The 17,385-nt window shown below is 41.3% G+C and overlaps 3 protein-coding genes across 3 annotated transcripts in view; all 3 read right to left on the bottom strand.

Moving 5' to 3' along the window:
* The window catches only part of LOC122866379 (hemicentin-2-like), a 480,239-nt gene that overhangs the window by 104,208 nt on the left and 358,646 nt on the right, over positions 1-17,385 (bottom strand). The window lies entirely within an intron of this gene.
* LOC122866380 (NACHT, LRR and PYD domains-containing protein 12-like) overlaps positions 1-17,385 on the bottom strand; it is a 70,364-nt gene that overhangs the window by 15,054 nt on the left and 37,925 nt on the right. The gene's annotated exons all lie outside the window — the stretch shown is intronic.
* LOC122866385 (protein NLRC3-like) lies at positions 10,071-15,888 on the bottom strand. The gene is made up of 5 exons (XM_044175997.1): positions 15,635-15,888; positions 13,798-13,947; positions 13,213-13,332; positions 12,081-12,316; positions 10,071-11,854 (listed from the first exon to the last, which is right to left on the bottom strand). The coding sequence occupies exons 2-5, from the start codon at positions 13,926-13,928 to the stop codon at positions 10,071-10,073; spliced, it is 2,271 nt and encodes a 756-aa protein (XP_044031932.1). The 5' UTR covers positions 13,929-13,947; positions 15,635-15,888.

Raw genomic sequence — 17,385 nt, 5'->3', positions numbered from 1 at the left:
ACTCCAGCCCTCTACTGACCTCAGAGTCTCCAGTCTGCAGTGTGGACTCTTCACAAGATCACACAGCAGCTTCACTCCTGAATCCTGCAGCTTGTTGTCACTCATCTTCAGCTCTCTCAGATGGGAGGGGTTGGACTTCAGAGCTGAGGCCAGAGAAGCACAGCTGATCTCTGACAAACTGCAGCGACTCAATCTGGATAAAGAATAAATGATGGAGATAAAAATACATTTGTAATCCAATCAGATAAGTTCAGGTTTTAAATGTGTAGCTCAACATTACTATGTCCTAATCAATGAATCACCTATTCATGTCAACACAGATCAATAACATGCTGCTGATCTCAGTCAAGTCTGGAATTAGAGGAGAAAAACTATATTGATCCTTTAAACAGCTGCATTTGGAAACATGCTTTGATCTCTCTCTCTCTCTCTCTCTCTCTCTCTATATATATATATATATATATATATATATATATATATATATGTGTGTGTGTGTGTGTGTGTGTGTGTGTGTGTGTGTGTGTGTGTGTGTGTCTGTGTGTCTTCTATCAATGATCAGACAGACATTATTTATGAAAACACATTGAAGTTAACAGAAATTAAAGAAATATTTCTACTTCAGCAACTAAACTTAATTAATTTAAAACAATTAGTTCAGAGGATCTTCTGTATACAGATGTGACATTTAACTAAAAAATATACACATTCATTTACTTCAACAGCTAACAGGGGACATTTTCTACAGTTTATTTGAGTCTTTTGTGACTGCAGATTAAATTTAGTACAAGAAACATGAAAATGTGGACAAACGAAAATTTACAATGTTATAGATGTAAGTTATGTATGAACATACATTAGGTTCAATTGTTAATTAAACATTTAAGATCTACAATAGTAACAGAGTCAGTGAACTGACCTCAGAGTCTCCAGTCTGCAGTGTGGACTCTCCAGAAAACCACACAGCAGCTTCACTCCTGAATCCTGCAGCTTGTTGTTACTCAGCTTCAGCTCTCTCAGATGGGAGGGGTTGGACTTCAGAGCTGAGGCCAGAGAAGCACAGCTGATCTCTGACAAACTGCAGCGACTCAATCTGAATAAAGAATAAATGATGTAACTTTAGAAGACAATGTTCCTGCTTGAAATCATTCAGTGTTTAATAATCTGTTCAGAGCTGAAGAAGGTTGAGAAAGTAGAAGTTTACTTGAAATGTATTTATTTATTGTATTTATGTGTTTTTAGTATCATTTATTTTAAAAAACATTATCTTGAATATAAGATAGACATTCAGAGGTTCAGAGTGAATTATCCAGTGGAGATTTTTCTTGTTATATTCAGATTTTAAATGTGTAGCTCAACATTGCTCTGCCACAGTCAATGGACTAAACCACTGAAGAAGAAAATAAACTTTAGCATTAAGATACTCAGTGTGGATCAGTCTAATATCAGCCTTATGTCTGCAGTTTAGTGTCACCACAACTTTCACATCATATTAATCTCAGCACAGAAGTAAAAAATGGTGTCTGACCTCAGAGTCTCCAGTCTGCAGTGTGGACTCTCCAGAAAACCACACAGCAGCTTCACTCCTGAATCCTGCAGCTTGTTGTCACTCAGGTCCAGCTCTCTCAGATGGGAGGGGTTGGACTTCAGAGCTGAGGCCAGAGAAGCACAGCTGATCTCTGACAAACTGCAGCTCCACAATCTGAATAAAGAATAAATGATGGAGATAAAAATACATTTATAATCCAATCAGATGTGTTCAGGTTTTAAATGTGTAGCTCAACATTTCTACGTCCTAATCAATGAGCTTTTCCCTAAAATGAGTAGAGTGACTTTGTCATGGTGTTATTGTGGATCATCATCATGTCAGCCTTCTGCAGACATCATCCAAATGTCAGCACAACATTCATTCACCTATTCATGTCAACACAGATCAATAACATGCTGCTGATCTCAGTCCAGTCTGGAATTAGAGGAGAAAAACTACATTGATCCTTTAATCAGAAATACTTTATTGAAATACTTTATTGATCCCCGAAGGGAAACAGCTGCATTTGGATGTGCTTTGATATCTTTGTGTCCCTCTCTCTCTATATGTGTGTGTGTGTGTGTGTGTGTGTGTGTGTGTGTGTGTGTGTGTGTGTGTGTGTCTTCTGGAGGATCGATATCAAAGATCAGACATTTGTGAAAACACATTGAAGTTAACAGAAAGTAAAGAAATATTTCTACTAAACTTAATTAATTTAAAACAAACATTAGTTCAGAGGATCTTCTGTATACAGATGTGACCTTTAATTGAAAAATATACACATTCATTTACTTCAACAGCTAACAGGGGACATTTTCTACAGTTTCTTTGAGTCTTTTGTGACTGCAGACTAAATTTAGTACAAGAAACATGAAAATGTGGACAAACGAAAATGTACAACATTATGGATGTAAGTTATGTATGAACATAAATTAGGTTCAATTGTTAATTAAACATTTAAGATCTACAATAGTGACAGAGTCGTTGAACTGACCTCAGAGTCTCCAGTCTGCAGTGTGGACTCTCCAGAAAACCACACAGCAGCTTCACTCCTGAATCCTGCAGCTTGTTGTTACTCAGGTCCAGCTCTCTCAGATGGGAGGGGTTGGACTTCAGAGCTGAGGCCAGAGAAGCACAGCTGATCTCTGACAAACTGCAGCCCCACAATCTGAATAAAGAATAAATGATGTAACTTTAGAAGACGATGTTCCTGCTTGAAATCATTCAGTGTTTAATAATCTGTTCAGAGATCTGAAAGATCACAAAGTTTCCATCATTTATCAAAAGTAACATGATGTGAAATATAAGATAAAAATCAAGAGTTTAAGAAGTTCAGAGTGAATTATCCAGTGGAGATTTTTCTTGTCATATTAAGGTTTTAAACGTGTAGCTCAACATTGCTCCGCCACAGTCAATGGACTAAACCACTGAAGAAGAAAATAAACTTTAGCATTAAGATACTCAGTGTGGATCAGTCTAATATCAGCCTTATGTCTGCAGTTTAGTGTCAACACAACTTTCACATCATATTAATCTAAGCACAGAAGTCAAAAATGGTGTCTGACCTCAGAGTCTCCAGTCTGCAGTGTGGACTCTCCAGAAAATCACACAGCTGCTTCACTCCTGAATCCTGCAGGTAGTTTTTACTCAGCTGCAGCTCTCTCAGATGGGAGGGGTTGGACTTCAGAGCTGAGGCCAGAGAAGCACAGCTGATCTTTGAGAAACTGCAGCCCCACAATCTGAATAAAGAATAAATGATGGAGATAAAAATCCATTAATAATCCAATCAGATGTGTTCAGGTTTAAAATGTGTAGCTCAACATTACTACGTCCTAATCAATGAGCTTTTCCCTAAAGTGAGTAGAGTGACTTTGTCATGGTGTTATTGTGGATCATCATCATGTCAGCCTTCTGCAGATATCATCCAAATGTCAGCACAACATTCATTCACATATTCATGTCAACACAGATCAATAACATGCTGCTGATCTCAGTCCAGTCTGGAATTAGAGGAGAAAAAGTACATTGATCCTTTAAACAGCTGCACTGGAAATATGCTTTAATCTCTCTGTCTCTCTCTGTCTCTCTCTCTCTCTCTCTCTCTCTCTCTCTCTTTATATATATAAATATATTTGGTCCTTCACCCTCCGCGGGTGGTCTCATCCTTCAAGCTCGGGTCCTCTACCAGAGGCCTGGGAGCTTGAGGGTTCTGCGCAGTATCTTTGCTGTTCCTAGTACTGCACTTTTCTGGACCGAGATGTCTGGTGTTCTTCCAGGGATCTGCTGTAGCCACTCCTCCAGTTTGGGGGTCACTGCCCCGAGTGCTCCGATGACCACGGGCACCACTGTTTCCTTCACCTTCCAGGCCTTCTGCAGCTCTTCTCTGAGCCCTTGGTACTTCTCTAGTTTCTCATGTTCCTTCTTCCTGATGTTGCCATCACTTGGTATTGCCATGTCAACCACAACGGCTTTCCTCTGCTGTTTGTCCACCACCACGATGTCAGGCTGGTTCGCCATTACCATTCTGTCAGTCTGAATCTGGAAGTCCCACAGGATCTTGGCTCGGTCATTCTCTATCACCTTTGGAGGTGTTTCCCACTTTGACCTCGGGGTTTCCAGTCCATACTCAGTGCAGATGTTCCTGTACACTATGCCAGCCACTTGGTTATGGCTCTCCATGTATGCTTTCCCTGCCAGCATCTTACACCCTGCAGTTATGTGCTGGATTGTCTCAGGGGCTTCTTTGCACAGCCTACACCTTGGGTCTTGTCTGGTGTGGTAGATCTGGGCCTCTATTGCTCTGGTGCTCAGGGCCTGCTCCTGTGCAGCCATGATGAGTGCCTCTGCGCTGTCCTTCAGTCCGGCCCGCTCTAGCCATTGGTAAGACTTCTTGATATCAGCCACTTCAGTTATGTTCCGGTGGTGTATATATATATACCTGAAGCACTCGAAACTGCCAAACAAAGACTCCAAGTCTTGGCTAGCCGCCTAAAGAGATACACGAGACATAATGAAGCCAGAAGAATAAACCGGCTGTTCGCAACTCAACCTGCGAACCTGTACGCTCAATGGCAGGGTAATAACAGCAGAGCAGACCCACCAAGGCTGGAAACGGAACAGTACTGGAAAAGTATATGGGAAAGGGAGGCATCACACAACAGCGATGCACAGTGGCTGGCCGCCCTGAGAAAGGACCACAGCAACCTCCCTGAACAGAATCCAGTCACCATCACAGCGGCAGACATCCAAGAAAGAGTCTCAGGTATGAAGAACTGGACAGCACCGGGCCCTGACACGATCCACACCCACTGGCTAAAGAAGCTCACTGCACTCCACGAGCGCCTAGCAGCACAAATTAACCAGCTGCTAAGAGATGGGACGCACCCTGAATGGCTTACCGAAGGGCGCACAATCCTGATCCTGAAGGATCCCGCAAAGGGTACAGTCCCATCCAACTATCGGCCAATAACCTGTCTCTCCACAACATGGAAGCTCATGTCAGGCATCATCGCGGCTAAGATAAGTGGACACATGGATCAATACATGAGCAAAGCACAGAAGGGCATTGGCAGAGGAACCAGAGGAGCCAAACACCAACTCCTGGTTGACAGAACAGTCACCCAAGACTGCAGAGCCCGACACACCAACCTGTGCACTGCCTGGATTGACTACAAGAAAGCATATGACTCAATGCCGCACACATGGATCACTGAATGCTTAGAGATGTACAACATCAACAGGACTCTAAGACACTTCATTGCGAACTCGATGAGGCTGTGGAAAACCACCCTTGAGGCCAATGGTAAGCCACTTGCACAAGTATCCATCAAATGTGGCATATACCAAGGAGATGCTCTGTCCCCACTGCTGTTCTGCATAGGACTGAACCCCCTCAGCCAAATAATCAACAAGACTGGCTATGGATACCGACTCAGGAACGGGGCCACCATCAGTCACCTCCTCTACATGGATGACATCAAGCTATACGCTAAGAGCGAGCGGGACATCGACTCACTGATCCACACCACCAGGATCTACAGCTCTGACATTGGGATGTCATTCGGGCTTGAGAAGTGCAGTCGAATGGTGACAAAGAGAGGGAAGGTAGTCCCCACAGAAGGGGTCTCACTCCCAGACGGAACATAGCAGACATTGAGGATGGTTACAAGTACCTTGGAATACCACAGGCAAATGGCAACCTCGAAGAGGCAACAAGGAAGACGGCAACGGCCAAATACCTCCAACGAGTGAGGCAAGTCCTAAGAAGTCAGCTCAATGGCAAGAACAAGGCCCAGGCAATAAACAGCTACGCCCTGCCAGTGATCAGATACCCTGCGGGAATTATAAGGTGGCCAAAGGAAGAGATACAGACCACAGATGTTAAGACGCGAAAGCTCCTCACCATGCATGGAGGGCTCCATCCCAAATCCAGCACCCTGAGACTGTACGCTAGCCGTAAGGAAGGCGGCCGTGGACCAGTGAGTGTCAGAGCCACTATCCAGGATGAAACATCCAAGATCCACAAGTACATCCAATATAAGGCCCCAACAGATGACGTGCTCAGGGAATGTCTCAGGCAATGGGGAACAGAGGAAGACGTGCTGGAGGAGGGACCATCATGGGAGGACAAACCCCTACACGGGATGTACCACCGGAACATAACTGAAGTGGCTGATATCAAGAAGTCCTACCAATGGCTAGAGCGGGCTGGATTGAAGGACAGCACAGAGGCACTCATCATGGCTGCACAGGCCTGCTCCTGTGCAGCCATGATGAGTGCCTTCAAGTTTAGCTTCAACTAATATGTGTGTTAGTATGTGTGTGTCTTCTGGAGGATCAATATCTATGATCAGACATTATTTCTGAAAACACATTGACGAACCCTGGGTCCCCCGTGTGAAAGTCCTGTGACTTACCAATTGAGCTATCCAGCCGCTATATATATATATACACAAATGTGTGTTAGTGTGTGTGTGTCTTCTGGAGGATCAATATCTATGATCAGACATTATTTCTGAAAACACATTGACGTTAACAGAAATTAAAGAAATATTTCTACTTCAGCAACTAAACTTAATTAATTTAAAACAAACATTAGTTCAGAGGATCTTCTGTATACAGATGTGACCTTTAACTAAAAATTATACACATTCATTTACTTCAACAACTAACAGGGGACATTTTCTACAGTCTATTTGAGTCTTTTGTGACTGCAGACTAAATTTAGTACAAGAAACATGAAAATGTGGACAAAAGAAAATGTACAACATTATGGATGTAAGTTATGTATGAACAGAAATTAGGTTCAATTATTAATTAAACATTTAAGATCTACAATAGTAACAGAGTCAGTGAACTGACCTCAGAGTCTCCAGTCTGCAGTGTGGACTCTCCAGAAAACCACACAGCAGCTTCACTCCTGAATCCTGCAGGTAGTTTTTACTCAGCTGCAGCTCTCTCAGATGGGAGGGGTTGGACTTCAGAGCTGAGGCCAGAGAAGCACAGCTGATCTCTGACAAACTGCAGCCCCACAATCTGAATAAAGAATAAATGATGGAGATAAAGATACATTAATAATCCAATCAGATGTCTGCAGACATCATCCAAATGTCAGCACAACATTCATTCACCGATTCATGTCAACACAGATCAATAACATGCTGCTGATCTCAGTCAAGTCTGGAATTAGAGGATCAGTATCAAATCAGACATATTGGACTAAAAAACTGTTCATTTTTTAATTTATTACATGACCTTCTTCTTACTGTATTTGGTAGCTAAGCAGGTTTATGTCATTAAAAGGAGAGGTCCACGTTTGTTCAAGTCTGTCTTAAAACAACAGCCACATGCCATATGTACATCATAGAGTCATTGGTGGCAGTAATCCTTCCTCCTGTCAATACTGAGTGTGAAGTGGTCCCTTCCTAACACAACTACACTGTAAGAAATTACTTCATACATTCAGCTGAAACTAATATTAGCTTCAACAGTCAGTTAGACAAATCAAGTGGGTGTTTACCAAAGTTACAGACTATTTAGGACCAAACTCCCTCTTTGAGTTACTATTCCTCCACTGCAGCTCAACAAGGAAACTCTGTCAAACACTAAATACTGACTTGATATGTGTAACTCAGACTGCTGAAGTCTCATATTAGTTGAAGCTAAACTTTACAAGTAATTTTTACACAGAACAAAACTGTGGATTTTGTCGTCCATCTCGTAACATTGGAGTCAGGTTATAACACACACACTTCACACACAGTTACGGATGGGTATCGTTAGGATTTTTATTGATACTACTACTCTTATCAATACTCCTTATTGGTTTGAGTCTTTATTAATACTCTTATCGATTCTTTTTCATTACTAAATAATTGCTTTTTAAAAAATATATTATTTTTAAAAAGAATAAATTCAGAATAAGATTAGAATTGAATATTTATAAAACATAACTAAATGTTATTTCTAGAGCAGCAACAGTAATGTTTACAACAGCAAAGTCACTGTATAAACTCAATAATATCTCACTTTAAAATGTTAATTAAATAAATCCTATTCCTGAAATCAAAATACTGAGTGCAGTTTAGAAAAAATGAAGACATCAGTCAGTATCAGTCCTTCCTCCTGTCCTCTGTCCTCGTCCCTCGGCTGCTGCTGTGATTTACTGCAGGTAAGTTACCTGGCAGAGGGAGGAGGGGCTGGTTTGTCTCAGCCAGCAGCTAAGTTTACAAGAATTAGCCAAAGTTTTAGCCAAAGATTATTGGCAAACTAAGTTAAACAGTTTGACTACATACAGACAGCTTTCATTTTAGCTTGTTTGTAACAATTCGCTATTAGCCGAGCTAGCACGCTGTGTAAAACATAGTACCGGTGGATGAGAGACTGCCTCTCTGCTCTGCTGACACCAGTAACTCATTGAATGTACATGTGGGCATATGAGTATTGTATTGAGATAGACTGAATATGAACCTGTCCTTTAAGACAAAGATGTTTCCGGTGCTGACTATTTATTTGTTTTACTTTGCAATCTAAATGTCTTTGGCTTCAAATAATTAATGCTGACATGAAAAGAGAGCAACAGTTAGATCTGTTGTGAAGAAAAACTTGGAAATAAGTTTATTAACCCAATACTTTAAAACTCAGTACAAAATTTGAATTGAATATATACAAAATAACTACATAAGCTACAGTCAGTGAACTGACCTCAGGGTCTCTAGTCTACAGTTTGGACTCTCCAGTCCAGCAGACAGCAGCTTCAGTACCGAATCCTGCAGCTTGTTGTCACTCAGGTCCATCTCTCTCAGATGGGAGGGGTTGGACTTCAGAGCTGAGGCCACAACTTTACAGTGAGTCGCTGAGAGTCCACAGTCAGAAAGTCTGTCATGAAACATATATTACAAAATATGTTATTATGAAAGAGGACACTTTATATTTACTTGATGGACTTGATGTCAAAACAGTTTGCAATATCCTGTTTTGGCAGTCTCTGCCTGCAGAAACTGGATCTATGATTGCAGGCCTCTTACTGCCCCCATGTTTCTGCTCGACAACCGCTACTATATTTATTATTATTAGTCTTATTCCTGTTATTATCATTGTTACTCCTATAATTAATTTATTAATATTAATATTATTGCCACTACCATTACTATTATTTTAGATCTCAGTGTGAAATTTACATTGTTCTACTGTATCTTCTCTTTCTACCTTTAATGCGGTGTAGTCCCTCATTCGTCCAGGAGTGTTCTATCGTAGAAAAGGTTTCAGTCGTAGTCATCTGGACACTGTTTTCAGAATCAAGACGTTTCGGCTCCCATCCGGAAGTCATTCTCAATTGTGAAAAAATGGGACGGGAACTAGAAATTTAAGCTACTCTGTGTTACATAAGCCCTGCCCTCAGGAAGGAATCTACCTGAGTATCTGTTGATTAGCTAGTTTCACCTGAAACTGACCTAAATTGTTTCCAAGATGGCCCAGTAATCAGTAATGAGGCCTATTGTTTTCTGGCTGCACCTACCTCATCAATCAGGTACTTAACAGTGATGAGGTAGGTGCAGCCAGAAAATTGAGAATGACTTCCGGATGGCGAAATGTCTTGATTCTGAAAACAGTGTCCAGATGACTACGATTGAAATCTTTTCTACGATCTACCTTTAATGCTCACTATGAAATGGCTAATGATAGCAATAATTGCACAAAAGCAATTCTCTATGACTTTTTCCTTTGGAAAATGATACACAACTTATTTTAAACTCTTAAGCATAGTGGTAAAGTATCAACCATTACCTGTATGTCTGATTATAGACACCTTGCAGAACTTATTCAGGTAATAATAACTTTACTTCACTTATAACTGTAAAAAATGTTGTGATCAAATGTTGCTGTGATAAAACCTCAACCACACTCTCTCCTGATTGAACCAACATCATTTTTGCAATAAACAAGCGCAACACTACTTTAAGAACTATAAGAATTTTCGAGTGTTTATATTTGAAGAACTAAACTACTAATCTACACTGATTTATAATGTTAATCACATCTGGACTTACAGAGCCTTTCTGCAGTTCCTCACAGCTGGAATCAGTCTCAATCGTCCCTCCGCTGTTGTGTTGTACTTCTTCAGGTCCAACTCATCCAGAACCTCCTCTGACATCTGCAGCATGTAGGCCAGAGCTGAGCAGTGGATCTCAGAGAGTTCCTTCTCTGATCTGTTCTCTGACTTCAGGAACTCTTGGATCTCCTGATGGACTGAGTGGTCGTTCATCTCCATCAGACAGTGGAAGATGTTGATGCTTCTGTCAGGAGTGATATCCTCACTGTTCATCTCCTTCAGGTTGTTGATGGCTCTCTGGATGATTTCTGGACTGTTGTCTGTCCGACCCAGCAGGCCTCCTAAGAGTCTCTGGTTGGACTCCAGAGAGAGGCCATGAAGGAAGCGGACCAACAGGTCCAGGTGGCCATTTTTACTTTTAAAGGATTTCTCCAAGGCGCTCCTCAGGAAGACATCCAGGGATGTCTTCCCCAGGAAAGCCTTCAGTACCTTTGTGTTCCTGTTGGTGTAACAGTGGAACATGTAGACGGCAGCCAGAAACTCCTGAACGCTCAGATGAACAAAGCAGTAGACTGTTTTCTGGAAGATCACACTCTCTCTTTTGAAGATCTCTGTACAAACTCCTGAGTACACCGAGACCTCTGAGACATCAAGACCACACTGCTTCAGGTCTTTTTGGTAGAACATGATGTTTCCTTCCTCAAGCTGTTCAAACGCCAGCCTCCCCAGCTTCAGAAGAACCTTCCTATCAGCCTCCGTCAGCTCCTGTGGACTCGTCTCATGTCCCTCGTCATACTTCTGCTTCTTCCTCTTTGTCTGAACCAGTAGGAAGTGTGAGTACATGTCAGTCAGGGTCTTGGGCAGCTCTCCTCTCTGGTCTGTACTCAACATGTGCTCCAGAACTGTAGCAGTGATCCAGCAGAAGACTGGGATTAGACACATGATGTGGAGGCTCCTGGATGTCTTGATGTGTGAGATGATTCTGCTGGACAACTCTTCATCACTGACTCTCCTCCTGAAGTACTCCTCCTTCTCGGCGTCAGTGAAGCCTCGTACTTCTGTCACCCTGCCAACACATGAAGGAGGGATCTGATTGGCTGCTGCAGGTCGGGAAGTGATCCAGACGAGAGCCGAGGGAAGCAGATTCCCCTTGATGAGGTTTGTCAGCAGCACGTTGACTGATGACTTCTGTGTGACATCAGACACGACCTCATTGTTGTGGAAATCCAGTGAAAGTCTGCTTTCATCCAGGCCGTCAAAGATGAACAGAAGTTTACAGACAGCGAGCTTCTCTGCTGTGACCTTCTGTAATGTTGGATGGAAAACATGGAGCAGCTGGAGAAGACTGTACCGCTCATCTTTGATCAAGTTCAGCTCCCTGAACGAAAGCAGAATCACCAGACTGACGTCTTGGTTTTCCAAGCCCTCTGCCCAGTCCAGAGTGAACTTCTGAACCGAGAAGGTTTTTCCAACGCCAGCGACGCCGTTCGTCAGAACGACTCTGATGTGTCTCTGTTGGCCCGGTAAGGCTTTAAAGATGTCGTGGCACTTGATTGGAGTGTCATGGAGGGTCTCCATCTTGGAAGCTGTCTCAAGCTGCCTCACCTCATGTTGGGTATTAACCTCTTCACTCTGTCCCTCTGTGATGTAGAGCTCAGTGTAGATCCTGTTGAGGAGGGTTCCACTTCCTGTTTCATCACTTCCTTCAGTCACACGTTCACATCTCTTCCTCAGACTGATCTTATGTTCATCTAAAACCTCCTGCAGATCACTATCTGCTGAAAGAGAAGAAACATGTGAGACTAAAGAAAAAGATTTTGAGAATCTGGTGATTATTTTCATGACCAACATTAAAACAATTAATTCAAAAAATAAAGAAATGGTTTTAAATTTTGTGATTTTTATAAAAATATTGAATGTCTCTGCTGTTCAACACAGCAAATAAACCAGGACGAATCCTGTTTTCAAACACGACGACATCAGCAGACAGATGTACAGTCTTACTTTGTACAGTGCAGGTCTGACTGGCTGTCTGCAGTCCAGGTCTTGTTCTGGAGCTTTTTCCGCACTGGGGACAGGAGGAGCCTCCTGATGAAGCAGACTGGTCCCAGTATGAGGTGATGCACCGTCTGCAGAACCAGTGTCCACAGCTGGTAGAGACTGGATCCTTCAGGACGTCCTGACACAAAGCACAGCAGGATGGCTGCTCCTCCTCAGAAACACGACTTTTCTCCGTCTCTCTGTGAAGACATTTCTTTATTACTAAAATATCACATTTACAGCTTGTCATTTGTGTTTTGATGGGTTGCCAACCTCAAGAGGATGGGTCTTGTGTAATATGATCCGGACTGATGGCAGATGCCAGAGGACAGAGAGAAAAGAGAAGAGGTCCGGGCTGGCCCAACCACGCAGTTGAGTGTACAATAGTGGGGGAAACGAGTGGGGTGGCTGCAGGAAGCGGGCCAGCTTGCCGGGGTTCAGATAAGACCTGCATCCTTTTCTTCTTGTTGGCAATCGTTCGGTTTATGTTGTGGCCTGTTAGTAGATGGTACAGCCATATAAGCTTGAGGGTAATTAAGCCCTAAACCTAACAACAAATTATTTTACCAGCACTAACTGTGCAGAGACAAAAATATCTTGTTGTGAACAAATATCAAGTTTGGTTAACAATCAGCTCAGAAAGTCACTGTCTTGCTGTCATAAACATATTTAAGGGCCCGTCTACTGATTTTCTGACAATGTATTTATAACTGTATCTGCAGCTTTCTCTGCATTCTTCGATACACATCTTTACTGCGACTTCTATTTGAAGGCACAGATAAATCATTATGTAAATGATTAAAGTGTAACCTCCAACATGGAGGACTGGTGTGTGCAGACAGACTGGTGGAGCACTCAGAGGTGTTTATATGAAAACAGGTGATTAGGGGCCTGAATCCATCTATGGCTAACTGTGGAAGTGACAATCAAGCTTGTGTATGTTCACCAACATTCCCAATGATTGAGATTGATATGGAAATAACATCAGTATGCACTGCTTCAAAGTTTTATGAATCTGGCCCCTGGCACCTACCTGTTTATATGTCTAATAACCAAATCATCTTCAGCTCAGTTTACAGTAGAAACAGTCTCTTACTTTGTGTCTGAGGGTCCAGGTTCTTTACTGAAGCCTGGAGGATACTCTTTGGACCAGTCACTCTTCAGAGACAGACAGCTGGATCCTGGAGACTCTGCTCTCTGTCTGTGGTGCTGACCTCTGCAAACACCAAAATATTTTTATTAATATTATATAAATCACTGATAAATTCTCTGATGACAAAGCATCAGTGCTCCACGTCTACAGTTAACCTTTGACATCTGCAACTCATCATGTAGGCTGTAAAATGATCCTGCAAAATGTGTAAAAACTCAGTTCATCAAGGTTGACCAAAACAAGGCTCCCCAGCTGTTTTTCTCCTCCACCATGGCCCTTTAATCGCTAATATCTTTAAATCTATGTTATGTTTATCAGCAGCAATTAAAATATGTAAAAGAAAAAAGTAAAAATGTTCATTGTTAAGTATTAATACACTGATATGCTGGAGGAACTGGGAAGAACTGAACTTCTGCCGACACCACGGCAGCTGTTACAGGCCGTAATGTCAACTGCAGGACCTCAATACACTAAATACTGTTACAGCCGACAGTTTGGAGGCTCAAAGGTTTGAAGCAGTTCTCTTACTTTGTGTCTGAGGGTCCAGGTTCATTACTGAAGCCTGGAGGATACTCTTTGGACCAGTCACTCTTCAGAGACAGACAGCTTAATCCTGGAGACTCTGCTCTGTCCTCCTCTTCCTCCACACAAGCACTCATCTTCTGGCCTTCAGTCAGTCTGAGAGGTAAAACAAAAAACACTGACTGTGAGCTCAGAACAAGACAATCAGGAAAAATAAGTTTGTTCAAGAGTCCCAAACAAGACTGAGAGAAAAGGAAGTAACACACAACCTCTCTCTCTGTGACACACACACACACACACACACACACACACACACACACACACACACACACACACACACACACACACAGTATACAGTATAAGAAAATCAGCCAGAACTCCATCTGGTCACTTGTCTTTAAATCTGTGCTTGTTTTCTTGGGTTACTGTACGTTTAATTTGTGTTGCTCCTCTCCATTAAGAGGAAATCAGTGGAGTTTATCTGTGTGTGTGTGTGTGTGTGTGCGCGCCCTCAACTGAAATTCCATTATCAGAACAGCATCAATCTGTTTACGCTTCAAAAAATCTATCTGACAGACTTTTGGAACAGAGGCTAGCTGAAAATAACTGTTGGGACTACGACAGAAGCGTTAGAGAAAAATACTCGGCAGTTCTGTGGCTAAAGATAAGTCTAACCTTATAGTCCAATACATATTATTCACTTAACTCAAGCTTCAGATGTTCAGTTGAGGCTGTACAGTAATAACGTTTTACCGGGTTGCATTATTCTTTCAGGTGTACCTGAATTGCCGGACAAAAAATTTATACTATTCAATCCCGTAAAACAAAACCACTGTCACTGATCACTCATGCTGTGGACTTCAGTCAGTCTGAGAGATAAGTAACACTGACTGTGGGCTCAGTCACAAGAATCAAGAAAAACAAGTCCCATGAAAAAAGAAAACACGTTTAGACTTTGCAATTGGGTTTCAACTTTTAAATGTTATAGGTTCAATCAATGTTGGTATAGCAAGTTAACAATTAACAGTGAGCCTGATCCTGGGCTGATCCAGTTTAGTCCAAGTCATAAAACAGACCTTTGGTAAGCTTTAATTGCGGCTGTAATTAGTGATAACGTTTTACTGGGCTACATTATTTTGTCAGGTGTATCTGAAGTGGTGGACAAAATAATGACTATATAATTCAATCCTGTAAAAGAAAACCACTGTCACCGAGTACTCAGCTATTGGACTTCAGTCAGTCTCAGAGATAAGCAGTAACACTGACTGAGAACACAAGAAACATGAGAAACAAGTCTGTCCAACTGTCTCACACACACAGTATAATGAACCCATCCAGCACCTGGTCAGTTTTCTTTAAATCTGTGCTTGTTTTCTTGGTTAGGTTTAATGTCTATTTGATGGGTAAGATTCTTTGCCGAGAGATGACAAGACAGGACACACACACAGAGTCACTAGTCGACCTTCAATCAGGCGGGATTTAATATCAGCTGAGGAGTAGAACCAAGAACAGCTTAACGTGTATACACCATTCTAGACATTGACCTTAGTTGGGGCGACCCTTCTTGGTTACCTTCAAAACACATTTATCTTACTTTCCTGGACCCCCGAGACACATCTGGAAACTCTTTTTCACTTGGGGCCCTGTCCTTTACGTTACCTCATAACATGTCGTCCCTAACGCTGGGGTCCCATAACGTTCCAATCGATATATTGTAGATAAACACACTCTAAACTATAACACATGCAACTTCAACATGGATTGACCGATATTCAACAGTATTATCCCACCAGAGACTTTGACAGTAAAACATTGTTAGAAACAGTGTTGTATTAACACTCACCCTCACTCAGCCTTCCTTTTCCTCCTTCTGCTCTGCTCTGTCAACTCAAAATGGAGTTTGAACTCTGACTGACCGAACACGTTCTGTTTTATTGTTTTATTTTCCTGGTTTCACGTACTGTACCTGTACCACCTGGTCTGTGTTGTTCCTCCCCTCACCATTTACTGGAAATCATGTGTGTGTACTTTTTTTTATCCAGGTTTCTTTATGATCATCTCCCTCTGCTTGAATAGGTCAAAATAAAACAGATAAACTTAACTCAGCTAACTAGTTTAGGTTTACCTACCTTAAACAATGGTTCTGGTTGTAGGTCAGCTGAACAAGTATTTGGTAACGTTCAACTTTTCAATGTGAGCATTGTCCTGGAACAGCTTCTTCACAGACATGTTGATGCTGCAGTTGTCTAACACCAGAAGAACTTTGTCATGTTCCTGATAAACTCTTACTAAAAACACGCTTTATTATGAATTCCGTCTAATCTGCTGACTTGAGCTGCAGCTGCTTTGCCGCTTTTGCTTTTTTTAGGTATAAAAAGAAGTGCACTGATGTTTTACTTCACTGAAAGTAACAATACTTATAAATTAAACTCTTGCATCTTAGTAAAAGTACAGAAGTATTAACAGTAAAATGTACTTAAGGTATCAAAAGTTAAAGTAAGCAGCAAAATTGCAGCTGTCAGAATATTATATTGACCATGCACTATATTAGTGGATTATTACTACTGATGCTTTAACATGTAAAAAGTTGTTTAATTTTGTAAATGGTCGAGGTGTTGCAAAGTTTAACTACTACACTGTTGAGCAGTTTAATCTAGGATGATGAACACAGATCATGTTTTTAGAAACTGATCGTATGATTTGTTTGTAAAATCTGCAAAGGAACTAGTAAATACAGCTGTTAGACAAATGTAGTGAAGTAAAGAGGACAGTATTTCTATTATAATTTCTAGTAAAGTATCAGAAATATTGAAATACTGTAGTAAAGTAAAAGTAGCTAAAACTGAACCTAAGTGCAGTACGTAAGTAGATGTACTTAGTTACATAATTAAGAATGAAGGGAGTTGTGTTTGAGTTCAATAGATGCTGCAGTGGTTCGGGCTTGGCTCAGGTTAATAGACTCAGGCCTTTGTAGACCCAATCACATCTCTAATCCATGTCCCAGTATAAACTGTAGTGTTTGGTAAAACAACCAGTGGCACTGCCAGGAGTTTAGAAGTTTTGAGGTCAACACCATCACTGCCAACAACACCAGAAAATTTGGACGAGTCACCGGACATAAAAGACTTTACACTCAGTGTATATAGGCCTATCCAATTCATTCTAAAATGATCTTGTCTGTAAATTTTATTTCCCAACATTAAGCTGTAAATGTTGTATGAAAGCCCACAGGAATTTAATTCAGGTGGAGAAATAATGAATATTTTATTTAGTTATTTACGTTGGGCTAAAAGTAGCCTAACTTATATTGTAAGTTATATTACTTATAGTATATTACTTATACTTATATTACTTATAAGTATATTGGATCAAAATATACTGGAATCAGTCTGTAAAATATCCACCATGTGCATGTTTAAAAAAAAAAAAAGCACAATATAAACTCCCCCAAGCTGTTAAACCCCCAAATTTCCAGACAAAATAAAACGGGTGACCTTAGTGTCCTCAGTGATCGCTATGTCCCTGAATACAACAGTCAAAGTCTCCTTCACGTACAAACTTGAGCAGTAAATGTACATTATTGCCATTTCTGTG

This window comes from Siniperca chuatsi, linkage group LG19 (assembly GCF_020085105.1).
Source record: "Siniperca chuatsi isolate FFG_IHB_CAS linkage group LG19, ASM2008510v1, whole genome shotgun sequence".
Taxonomy (NCBI): domain Eukaryota; kingdom Metazoa; phylum Chordata; class Actinopteri; order Centrarchiformes; family Sinipercidae; genus Siniperca; species Siniperca chuatsi.
This window is presented reverse-complemented; position numbering and strand designations above follow the sequence as displayed.